This window comes from Penicillium brevicompactum (genome assembly GCF_028827555.1).
Source record: "Penicillium brevicompactum strain IBT 35665 chromosome Unknown utg000005l_segment0_segment0, whole genome shotgun sequence".
Classification (NCBI taxonomy): domain Eukaryota; kingdom Fungi; phylum Ascomycota; class Eurotiomycetes; order Eurotiales; family Aspergillaceae; genus Penicillium; species Penicillium brevicompactum.
This window is the reverse complement of record NW_026623208.1, coordinates 3,888,235-3,900,382: the sequence shown is the minus strand read 5'-3', so window position 1 is coordinate 3,900,382 and position 12,148 is coordinate 3,888,235. Positions and strand designations below refer to the sequence as shown.

The window sequence follows — 12,148 nt, the reverse complement described above, 5'->3', positions numbered from 1 at the left end:
CTCAAACTTCGAACGCCTCAAACAGCCTCGCAATCTGGCACAGTAACTGATTGAACAGCAGGACACAATGTTTTCCTCGGTGGAAATTTCCATATCGGGATTGCATTCTTTGGTGCGGTTTTTCTGATCGACGCACTCCTCGGTTCCCAGAATAGCAGCGATCGCCGATCCAGCTCGGATATAAGCTTTAGGGCAGTATACGCAAGCTTCACACGAAAGATGCAATTTGCTGATCGGGTCGCAAGAGGTGGCCGTTCGCCCCTTTTTTGGGGCGTTCTACTTGTCATTCTCTTCTGCTCAGCCGGACGCGAATCAAAGAGCCAATCCCCGTCGACAATGTCTTTCCGTTTACACCTCGTTCGCCATGCGGAAGGAACTCACAACTTAGCTCATGATACAACTATACTCGATCCGCCATTGACAGCCAGGGGTGTTGCACAGTCTCAGAGCTTATGTCAAGACTTTCCATACCATGACGACGTCGGTCTTGTGTTGGCATCTCCGCTGCGACGCACACTCAACACAGCTCTTTTGGGGTTTCAGAACTCCACCGATCAGAGCTTTTACGCACCAGGCTCTGGCGCGGGGGTCCCAAACGGTGCCCAGCTGGTGCTTGAGCCCGAAGTCCAAGCCCATTCTGCCCGACCATGCGACACCGGTTCGGAGATCGCGATCCTGCGCTCCGAATTCCACGATCTCCCCTGGGAAACTATGCAGCTGGATGACACCTTCCCAGAGAAGAAAGGCCTATATGCCGCTGATCCTGAGAGTTTGAGATTGCGCGGTGCAAGAATTCAGCGTCAGTTGAAAGAGCATTTCCAACGACTTGCGGGCACCAATCGACCGGACATCGTTGTAGTTACACACGGTGGATTTTTGAGGTTCGTGAGTGGTGATGACCGGATAGAGATTGGCCAGGCGCGATGGAGAACCTTTATGGTAACCTTCAATCAAAGTTCTGGCATCATCATCGAATCATCTGAATAATCACCGCAAACCAGATTGAAAGCGAGCCGAGGAGAATCTCTGTTGCTCGTCCTGGTAACATGGTACCAGCAATGCAGGCACGTGCTGTTGGATTTTATTTCCGACCATCGAGGCAGGTCTACGTCTCATGCTGCCCCGGTATTGGATGACCAATCGAAACACTTCAGAGCATCCAGACCTCCTCCAGGCCTGAGACAAAGAGTCCAGAGCTGAATCCTATTTAAATCATATAGACGGAACATATCCGGTGGGCAGTTCGAGTTGCATTGCTAAAGCAAAAGTCAACCGTACACCTGTGAGAATGTCACACAATTTATAAACAAGCACAACAAAAGCCAGACGGAGCCAAGATCCTTGTAGGAGATCAAGAATATTTACTCAATGTCTGGGGTCAACAACAATTACACAATTAGTCGGCGAGCTATTGGGCAACTTGATTTTCCGGAGCAGCGCCTCTTCGATACTTCCCGAGCACTTCTTACAAGGCAATCCTGGCTCGAGGATTTGGAGATGGGGTTCTCTGGTCAAATTAGGTCACATATGTCACCCATGACTCCAAAGTTTTGGCGCGAAGCCTTGTTGGAAACTTAGAACAAGGCCCCCAGCTAGATCTCCGTACAACGCAAAATTGGGTATTGTTAAGCTTCTTCAAATGTGCAGGGAACCACGAGAGACTTGAAGTACCAGCCCCCGAGGCATACAGGTACGGAAATCAGATTCAACTAGGGTCGAAGAAAATATCTCAAAACCCAGAAGACAGTACCACGTTGTACTTTAAATCTACGCAGAACTCGGGCTTCTGGGATGAGACCAGCGGCGTGTTGCCTCTTTTTTTGTCTACCATAATCTCTACTCAACATGCATGTTATCATCTTCTCTCTCGTGGGATTTTTTGTTGTCCCTACCTTCGCAGCATGCCCTCGCCTGCGAGATGCTGCGCCCACGGCTTATGAGCAGGATATTCCACATTTATACAAGAAGAGTGACGTCTTGCCATCAGACTCCGGAGCAAGTGACTTTTCAACTGGAGATAAAACCGCATCAGGCAACAAAGGCATATTTCTGATGAACCGCATCAGTCCTGGGACTTCAAAACTCTACATTGCCAATGCAGACGGCTCAGACGAACACGAGCTGCTGGAAGAGCCTATATATGAGTATCATGCCACTTTTTCTCCAGATGGCGAATGGATCACATTCACAGGTGAACGCAACGGCGACGGGAATTCCGATATTTATCGAGTACGCCCCGATGGCTCTGATCTCCAGCCTATCCTCGAGTCCCCGGCAATGGAAGACAGTGTCGTTTTATCACCCAATGGATCTTTAGCTGCATACGTCTCAACGGCAAACAGCTACAAGGCCAACATCTGGGTCAAAGATCTTGATACCGGTGCCGAATGGAATATCACCGATACCATCACCAACCGCCCGAGTGACACCATGATGGCTGGCCATTTTCGCCCTTCTTGGTCGCCCGACGGCGAATGGATTGCGTTTTCATCAGACCGCAACACCCCCTGGGATGGGCACGGATCTCCCACATACCTTGGCCTCGCGGGATGGGAGCACACGCAGGAACTGAGTGTATACGTGATTCGTCCCGATGGGTCAGATCTGCGCCGAGTAGCCCACCGTCCGGGCTATTGTCTGGGATCTCCAAAATGGTCCCCAGATGGAACACGAATCGTGTTTTACGAGATGACTCGTGAAGAAACGTGGATCTCACGTCGGCCTGAGCTGATGGCATCTGCGAATACAACCATTGTCTCCATTGGACTTGACGGTGAGGACCGTCGCACCGAAGTCTGCGGCCCGGGTGTTAAAATAATCCCTCAGTACGTCACAAATGATACCATTGGGTATTTTCTCAAGGGTGGTACAAACCGCGGTTTCTATCTCACCAAGCGCAGTTCATATCTCACCAATAGCGGCCACTCCCGCACTTATGTTTCTTCTCCCTCATGGTCTCCAGATGGAAATTATGTTGTGTACGAAAAGGTCACTTGGGCAATTCGTCCGCTTTTTAAAAAGCTTTATAGCTGGGACTCTGAATGGGACTACCGTTTCACGGATGTTCTGCCGCAGATTTCTTCCAAGGGGAGGATTGTAGTCACCGACAAGTTCCTTGGCAACTCGTCTATTGTGACCTTCAACCGAGAAGGAAAGAACATTTCCCTCGTCTACGACCCTAGTCTCACAGACTATGTGCACCCCGAGCAGGTTCGAAACAGCTTCGCCGGTGCATACAGCCCCAGCTGGTCTCCAGATGGGGAATGGCTCGTTTTTGGAGTCGGCACTTGGTTTGAAGAGCGAGGAAATGGGGGAGGCTGGGTTGTGCGAGCGACAGAAAACGGCAGCTACTCCGATATTCTTACCACGAGTAATGACACCCTCAGCGGAGGTGATCAGTTGAACACCGGCTTCCCCAGTTTTTCTCACGATGGCAAGAAGGTTGTGTACCGAGTCTGGGGCCCTGAGACATCCAAGTTCGGTAACAAGACGCAAACCGGTCTGCGTCTCATCGACCTTGAGACCAGAGAAATCACTCAACTAACAAGAGGCTGGGATAACTTCCCTGCATTCTCGCCAGATGGAACCCTCATCTTGTTCACGCGCAAGACGGACCCAACCAACTACGAGATCTGCACCATCCACGCTGACGGCTCCGATCTGCGCGTTCTCACCAGCAGCGGTGCTAATGATGCCCATGCTGTTTGGCGACAGGATGGCAAGATTATGTGGTCAACAGGAATGTACGGCTTTCAGTATGAATGTCCCTTGTACGATAACACGTTTCAGCCCTACAGTCAGATCATGATCATGGACTCGGACGGTTCCAACAAACGGCCTTTGACAAATTCTATTTGGGAAGACTCTATGCCCCTTTTCATTCCAAATGAGGGTTTCTGAGGGTGGATATGTCGGGGTTCATTTTGTCTGACTTTCTTCTCTGATATCTATCAGTTTGCCAATCTTTGGATAGACACTTGCACTTTACATATCTCTCAATCAAAATGGTAATTTGTGAATCGACTCAAGTTTATTGAATACACATTTATCACAGAAAGTAGTCATTGTCTGCTGTAGGTAAATCAGTGAGCTTTAAAATTAACATAAGCTGGATTTGGGCGATGGCGGGCAGTAAGGTTTGATGCCTTTGGTCCCTACTTCCTCTCTCTTCTTTCCTTTTCTTCCTCTTCCTCTCTCCCTCTCTCCATCTCTGCTTTCATCCCCTTTCCTTCCAAACTTCTCCACTGATCTTGTCACTATGACCGTTATGAAACTTATCTCTTGTCCGGCTGGGGGTGATGCATACAGCATTCCCTCGCCACCCATTACCATCACTCAACCCCCACAAAACGAGAAATGCCACTCTATTGCTGAGATCTACCAGCCCATCGATGTGGATCACGATCCAGCCACTCCGAAGCAACACACTGATATCGACAGCGAAACCTCCACTCCTACTGATTCAATTATCATGGAGTCTGATACTGAAACTCCGCACCAGTCCACCGACACAGAGGCCAACATTCCAACCACTGCTCTTGTTGTTGATGAGGATTCCCCTGGGTCTTCTCCTCTGCAGCTCAGCGAGACCAGTGACGAGGCCCCTGTCACCAACCCTCCTGGCAATGTGGAGCCTGATGCAGCCACCCAGAAGCAAGACCACAAGCTTCACAACGAGACAACCAATACTACAAACTCGGACTTCAGCCAAGAGGGGCTTGAGTGGTCACCAGCCGGCTTTTGCGGAAGTCTCGTACCCAAGTGGACCAGAGAGCCTGACATGGAAGCCATCAAACAGACAGTGCAGTATCTCTACCCAGCAAGCACAGTCAAGATTGAATTTCTTGGCCAAGGAGCATTTAACAAAATCTACACTGCCACCGTTGATGGAAAGGAGTTTGTCATGAAAGTCGCATTGCCCGTGGACCCGTGGTACAAAACCGAGAGTGAAGTCGCAACTATGAGATTTGTCCGCAAAACCACAAACCTTCCAGTCCCGGAAGTCTTCGCCTATCAGTCATCCCGGGACAATCCCATTCGTTTTGAGTGGATCTTAATGGAAAAGATGCCAGGGAAGCCTTGTCGTGAAGTTTGGAGAGATCTTCCGTGGGAAGCGAAGGAGCGCATGGTCCGTCAACTTGCACAAGCCCAGGCCGCCCTGTTTCAACACAAATTCGAGGGAATCGGAAGCTTATATGAGCCTTCTTGGAGTTGCGATACTATCCCCACTCCAGGGCGTCCATCCCCTCAAGTTCCAATCAAAGATAACAACACCCTCAACTCATTGCAGTACAGCACAGATGGTGCTTCAGACTGGCCCAGCGATGGTCCTTCGAAGCGTTCTTTGAGTGGCGTGGATCGGATTGTTTCCATTCCATTCTTCTGGGGCCCTCATCTCCAGCAACAAATTCCTCGAGGTCCATTTGACTCAAGTCAGCACTGGATCACTGCTCGCCTGGCGATCATCCGAAATGAGTTCGAACCAGTAGTCAAGCGACTTTCAGTTGGTGAGCTTAGTCGACTCGAGGAATGCGACAAGATAGACGGCGAAAACACTTTGAAGAGGATGGAAAAGCTCGGTACCCTGCTTCCTCGCATGCAGCAGATGCAGGATGATTCCCGGCCGTCGGTCATTTTCCACGACGATCTCTCACGGAACAACATTCTCGTTGGCGACGGAGGGGAGATGACTGGTGTCATTGATTGGGAATTCGTTTCCTTGGTGCCTTCATGGAGGGTTTGTGATTATCCTGAATTCTTGAGGCTCAAAAGTTCCCCACGATTCTCGAAGCCCGATCCAGCGACCTATTCTCCTGAAGCTGATGGGAGTCTGTCTGAGATGTACTTTGAAGACTTGGATGAGTATGAGACGACCGTCCTCCGCAAATTATTCATGGAAGAGATGAATCGAGTGGCCAAGCCGTGGGTGGATCTTTTCGATCAGGCGCAGACTTTGAAAGACTTTGATCTTGCGGTGACACACTGTGACGACGTGTTCGGCCTGAGTGCTATTGAATCCTGGATTACAGATCTCGGCGATGGCAAGGCTAATTTGCAGAGCCTCCAAGAAAGATGGTGGGCGAGTTACATGTGACTTAGACCAACCGATGCAGTTACATTTTTTCGGGGTAATTCTACAAGACCTTTCTGTCCATTAATTGACAATGGTAGCTTAGCTCATAGATTCCCACATTGGTATTAAAGTTTAATCTGATCAGCACAATCCACCTCCTATATCCACTGTAGGGTCTCTACCGAATTTCTGTATTGCATTTATGTCTAAAGCTTGAACAATGTAATCCATCACTTCGTAGATTGTCAATTGAAATAGTAGTAGATAATTGCTGCAGAATCTTCAGACCATTGGGGGTGACAGCCTTGCCTTCTCTTCACTTCCCTCTCTCTTGCTCTCTTGCTCTCTTGCTCTCTTGCTCTCTTGCTCTCTTGCTCTCTTGCTCTCTTGCTCTCTTGCTCTCTTGCTCTCTTGCTCTCTTGCTCTCTTGCTCTCTTGCTCTCTTGCTCTCTTGCTCTCTTGCTCTCTTTCTCTCTATCGCTCTCTCTCTCTCTCTTGCAACTTCGTCTATCTGCAAATCTTCAAACTACTGAACCTTTCATCAAATCTTCCATCATGAGTAGCAAGCTACGAATCATCTTTACCGACTTTATTGAGTCGATCCCTGACGAAAAGCTCCTGGGCTTTTCTGACACTGCGGGAAAGGTTCACACCACTCGTGACTATTACCTGCAGAATCTGGGTGTATGTATCAGCTTCCAAAGCCCTGGCGAATGCACTGCACTGATGAGAAGCATACTAACCTTCCATTCCTAGCTCACTACCAACCTGCCTAAGTGCAACATTCTGCGAGTCATGGTTAGCAACACCATCAGCGTGACTTCTGCCGCCCAAGCTCGTGGAAGCATCGTCGCCTCTGCTTTCGTGCCGGTTGACAACCCGCTTACCCCCGCCGAAATCAAAAAGGCGTTGATTGCTAGCTTCTAATTCGATCCCACTATGAGAGTTGCCTCAGTCGAAACACCCGAGTCTTTCATATGTCTGGGAGCATATCAGCTAACATAAATACAGCTACGGGTGACGCGACGGGTGCTTCGATGTGGAAGAAGTGATCGTTATGGACAAAGGAGGGTACCTCGATAGAGGAAGGCGGCTATTGTGATGATGGCGAGAGTGGAGGTTACCCAGATATTTCTTACTTCAATGGCATCCGAGTAGATGTCTTCTATCTCTTTTCAAGCTTCCTGTTACCAATTTGTAGTGAGGCCACTCCGATGTATACTACCATTACGGGTCTAGCGTGTGCGGGTCTTGGCAACCCAGCCCTGGACCGCGTGTATCGCGGTAACAAGCCTCAGTGCCGCGCTCACTTGCGGCCAAATAGGACGATAAAAGTTGCTTATAAAAAGGAGTAGTTATGTATTGACTTAATCTCATATTTTGATTGGTAGCGGAGGAGAGCTATCATCAACTTCGGACCCTCTTTTTCACTGTCTTTTCACTGTCTTTTCACTGTCTTTTCACTGTCTTTTCACTGTCTTTTCACTGTCTTTTCACTGTCTTTTCACTGTCTTTTCACTGTCTTTTCACTGTCTTTTCACTGTCTTTTCACTGTCTTTTAGGCTGTCCTTCCAATTGATCGTCGAGTCATCATGATTGGTCGAGTAAAGGAAGCTTTGACTAAGGGTCGAACAGCAAATGACCTCGGGAGGGATTTATAATGGGGATCAGTTGATTCGTATAAGCATTGGACCTCCTACTACTCTGTTTTCATTATAGAATTGACGATTCAATGCGAAGAATGACTGGAATAGCCCTATTGTCGGATAGCCGTGGATTGGCTTCCAGAAATAAAGTAAAGTACTCACGAATTAAAGTGAAATGAAGTGATAATGACGTGAATTGATCAAGGAGTGATAAGGAAGTGATCAAGAATTTATCTCAGGAAGCCGACCATTCTAATGGATCCTTTATTCGGTTGCCATTTATTGCTCAAATGGTTCTTGGAGTAGAAACATTGGAGCTCGAGGATGCACGAAAATGATAAAGAATAAACATTTATTGAAGGGACCAGATACATTGAGAAATACACACCCCTGGAGTCAACCTACCCGTGGACAGAAGGGACGATCTATATCCTCAATGTATTACCTTTTTGGGTCTAGCGTGGGCCTTGGCAACGCAATTTTGGAACGTGTATATCGGGCACGTGACTGATTGACATTTTTTGACCTGTCCAACATTCAACAAAGCATCCCCGGCACCGTAAGTTCGATTTTTGAAGTTGAATTGGAACAGAGCGCTTGCAGATGTCTCGAACGCGTATGATGCTTCATTGAATTGAACTCCAATCTCCGGCCTTGATTATTTCTCCCCATGTAACATTTGCGCTCCGCTGGTCTCGACCACCTCGTGCGCAACATCACAGATGACCCACGGGTGACTAGAAAATGTCTTCCTTCTCCGAAAGTCATGTGCCGGGCTCTGATTTCCTCCCGCCCGACTCTGCGCAGGTACCCAAATCATTGTTTGGCGGGCCAAGCAGCGATGTTGATCTGCAACCCTCTTCGCAACCAGAGCGATCAAGACCTTCTCTAGCTAGGAGTCACTCTGCGAAATATGTCCCATTAGGTCCCATACATGAGTCCGATATCATGGATGAAGCCCCGGACGAGGTCGAAGAAGATCATGACATACTCCTAAACGACCGACCACTGACGTCTGATTACGATTCCAATGATGAGAACGTTCGGAGCAGCCCGCGTCGGGGTCGAAGCACCTCAAGACGCAATCTGAGCTCTCAAATCATGCAGTCTAGTCCACCTGCTGCAGTCGGCGCGACTTCACCAAAGCCGGCGCCAGAGCCGATCCGTTACGTGGTTGACCGGGGCTTGGACCTACCACCGGGAACAGAGCGGCCAAACCTATTCCAGGGCGCCGCAAGCACATGGCGAAGATACAATGCTGATGACATCGGCGCATGCACCGCCTTGATAACTGAACGGTCAAGAGATCTTGGGGCTCACCTGTACAATGCGCACATGGTTCGCAGACGATTGCGCGACTCTCACCAAAAGCACCCAGAGACCAATGAAGAGAGCACAATCGAGTTGCCCAAGCGTTGGACTGCATGGCCTATGCCTGCGTCTCAAGTTCCACGTCTGGGCGAATTACTTCACAACCGCATGGACCAAAATGGGTCTATTCGTATGGCACCAGACCCTCGACCCAGCGCGGACCTTGAAGAATCTATCACGGCGTTCATTCTCGGGGCTGCCAAAAACAAATATCGAGCCCGAGAATGGGATTACGAGGATGTTAAAAGTGACTTGGACAAGAGAATCGGTGACAAGGATGACATGATGGCCGAGGAACTTGAGAAAAAGGAGTATGGAAGGCCGCTGAGCACAATCGTCCTGCGACCAACTATTCAAGCAGATGACGGCAAATCAGCGAAGCAACTCCGTCCGCTAGCGCGCAATGTCATTACCCAAATAGACAAGCTGCTATACGGCCTTCATTGCGCTATGAAAGGTCGAAAATTCGAGGAGGGATCCGAGCACGATGAAAGAACAGACGACGAGATATCCGACGAGGAGTTTTACGACTGGGATTCCGATGAGGATGACGGCGACGACGATGGCGACGACAGCAACGAACGTCCACAGGAGAGAACCGATGAGAGTAGAAGTCGATCCCGTGGTCGGAAACCCACGCAGGACGGCTCCTTTCTACATCAACAGTCCGTCGAAGAAATGATCGCACAAGCAATGAGAGGACCAAATCAACCAACTCAGGAAGAAGAGGTTCCACCAGATTTATCTCCAGCACGAAGTCAATCCCCCGAGTCTGTCGAGAGCCAGGAGGACCAGCAAAACAAATCGGGCAGAATGCAATTGCGCGACTGGAGTGAGGTTTTGGGTCTAGCATCAATGATGGACCTGCCATCGGCAGCCGTGATGCGTGCCTCGAAGCGCTGCGCTGATCTCTTCGGCGAGGATATGGAATTCCACACAATGGCTGAAGGTCGCGTGAAAAAGAAGCGCAACAACAATGGCCAGTGGGTATACACTTACACGGAGAGCGACTTGGACGATGAATCGGCACCAGCAACACCACAACCCGCGTCCCGGGCGTCACTCGAACAAAGTCCCAATCTTCAGCCTGAGTCGCGAGCTACACCGAAAAAATACAAAAACCGCTCAAAGCAAGCGAAAACACCCGCAATTGTTCCTCCTTCCGATTCATCATCCCCGGAGCCCGAAGCCGCCGCGGATACCAACCCGCCTCCCCCAACCAAAGAGCGTGGAAGGTCCAGACCGGGTCGTGGAAAGGGAGCTCATCGCAAATTCGATATCGTCTGTCCTTTGGAGGCTTGTAGTCGACACACGAAAGGCTTCTCGCGCACTTGGAATCTCAATCAGCATATGAAGAAGGCGCATCCCACATATGCTCCTGTGAATGAGCGATCAAATTCCCGAGGGGCTGCCATCGGTGGGGATGAGGACTTGATTCAGGTAGATTAGCTTACGTGTATATGCGAGCATGAGCATGACTTTTGGGATCAGTGTCACGGTTCAAGTTGGCTTGGAACTTATGATGAATGACGACTCCTTCTTCTCACCTATCAGTCTTGTACCCTCCAGGATGTGGGTATCTCGCTTGTAATACTGTTCGCTTCGTACCAAGACCCTTGCTACACTTGCCGTGCTAACAGGGAGATTCCAGTCATGTTTCTCTCAGCGCAGGGTGTCTTCAATTTTAGGTACCTTCCACATATCAACAGGCTTCAGTGTGAGAGCATAGAGCTTTGGAATCATCGTGGTCTATTCATTGCCATTCAAAATTCTTCTATCGTTGTGTACATAATTCAACCAGGATGTAAGATTATGAATGTGAATCTGCTTCATTTGTATCAATTTCCAGGCTCTCCAACTGCCATCGCGTCAGAATATCACAATTATCCTTGGTTTCTGGATGATTTGATCCCAAGACGCGTGTTTGCGTTGCTACACACTCGCTCAAGATGTCAAAGGCCCTTATTGACTCACCCTGCTCTTTCCAGAGCAGCGCAGACTCGGCCATGATTTTCAATGTTTTTGGGTTGTCTGGCCCGTGGATTTTGATGCCAAGTTCGAGCGATTGTGCCTGTAGAATGGCAGCCTCTTTCCATCGGCCGCGATGCTGGTACATCAGTGCGAGATCCAACATAGCTTCCAATGTATCACGATGCTCCTCTCCATGCACTCTTTTGTGACGTTGAAGCACTCGGACTGCCAGATTCTCTGCCCCTTCAAAATGGCCCTGGTCTCGATATACGAACAAAAGAGTGGCCATGTTTCTAATCGTGCGAGGATGCTCGGTCCCAAGAACCTCCTGATGAACCGTGAGTGCCCGTGTCAATAATTCTTCAGAGCGCTGAAGTTGGCCTAGACTCTGGTATGTCATTGCTAGGTCAACCATGCTGCTCAGTGTATCGGGGTGCTCTCTGCCTAGGACATTTGTCTTTATCTCTAGGGCTTGTGCAAGTATAATCTCGAAGTCATTCAACTGGCCCAGCTCCCGATACGTGATCGCAAGGCTGGTTATGCTATTGAATGTACTTTCGTGCTCTACCCCGAGAATTTTCTCTTGGGTACTCAGCACGTCCTTCAACAGTCGCTCACAATGTTGAAATTGACCTTGCTCCCGATACATAGACGCGAGAATGTGGATAGAACTTAGTGTTGTAGGGTGATCCACGCCAAGCACCATTTGGCGAAGCTCTACCACTTGCACTTGCAATGCGGTCGCTTCTTGCCATCGGTCTTTCAACCAATATACGAATGCGAGAGTGGACATGCTTCTTATTACATCCGGATGCGTTTCGTCGAGAGTTCTTTTGCGAATCTCTAGTAGTTGCAGCTGCAATTCCTCTGCTTCTTTCCATCGTTTCGCTTCCCAATACGTGGAGGCAAGAGTACACATACTTTGAAGGGTGTCAGGGTGTGCTGTGCCTAACAACAGTTGTCGCGTATCGAGGGATGCGGTTGCCATTCTGTTTGCATCCGTGAAGAAGCCTTTTCCTCTCAGGCAAATAGCACCCCAGTTGGGTAGCGACGCCCACTCTTGCAGGCATGTACTCGAGTGCGGTCT

The 12,148-nt window shown here is 49.3% G+C and overlaps 6 protein-coding genes across 6 annotated transcripts; 5 read left to right on the top strand and 1 right to left on the bottom strand.

The window, feature by feature from the left end:
- Positions 1-336: 336 nt before the first annotated feature.
- On the top strand, positions 337-987 carry N7506_007331 (histidine phosphatase family protein; the record flags this gene model as incomplete). Its single annotated transcript, XM_056956624.1, has 1 exon — positions 337-987. The coding sequence occupies one exon, from the start codon at positions 337-339 to the stop codon at positions 985-987; it is 651 nt and encodes a 216-aa protein (XP_056810958.1).
- Positions 988-1,845: 858 nt separating this feature from the next.
- On the top strand, positions 1,846-3,900 carry N7506_007330 (uncharacterized protein; the record flags this gene model as incomplete). The annotated part of the gene is made up of 1 exon (XM_056956623.1): positions 1,846-3,900. The coding sequence occupies one exon, from the start codon at positions 1,846-1,848 to the stop codon at positions 3,898-3,900; it is 2,055 nt and encodes a 684-aa protein (XP_056810957.1).
- Positions 3,901-4,258: 358 nt separating this feature from the next.
- Positions 4,259-6,094, top strand: N7506_007329 (phosphotransferase family protein; the record flags this gene model as incomplete). Its single annotated transcript, XM_056956622.1, has 1 exon — positions 4,259-6,094. One exon carries the CDS (start codon positions 4,259-4,261, stop codon positions 6,092-6,094), a length of 1,836 nt encoding a protein of 611 aa, XP_056810956.1.
- A 534-nt stretch (positions 6,095-6,628) lies between these two features.
- On the top strand, positions 6,629-7,000 carry N7506_007328 (uncharacterized protein; the record flags this gene model as incomplete). The annotated part of the gene is made up of 2 exons (XM_056956621.1): positions 6,629-6,757; positions 6,830-7,000. The coding sequence occupies 2 exons, from the start codon at positions 6,629-6,631 to the stop codon at positions 6,998-7,000; spliced, it is 300 nt and encodes a 99-aa protein (XP_056810955.1).
- Positions 7,001-8,463: 1,463 nt separating this feature from the next.
- On the top strand, positions 8,464-10,539 carry N7506_007327 (uncharacterized protein; the record flags this gene model as incomplete). The annotated part of the gene is made up of 1 exon (XM_056956620.1): positions 8,464-10,539. The coding sequence occupies one exon, from the start codon at positions 8,464-8,466 to the stop codon at positions 10,537-10,539; it is 2,076 nt and encodes a 691-aa protein (XP_056810954.1).
- A 361-nt stretch (positions 10,540-10,900) lies between these two features.
- On the bottom strand, positions 10,901-12,049 carry N7506_007326 (uncharacterized protein; the record flags this gene model as incomplete). The annotated part of the gene is made up of 1 exon (XM_056956619.1): positions 10,901-12,049. The coding sequence occupies one exon, from the start codon at positions 12,047-12,049 to the stop codon at positions 10,901-10,903; it is 1,149 nt and encodes a 382-aa protein (XP_056810953.1).
- Positions 12,050-12,148: the final 99 nt, after the last annotated feature.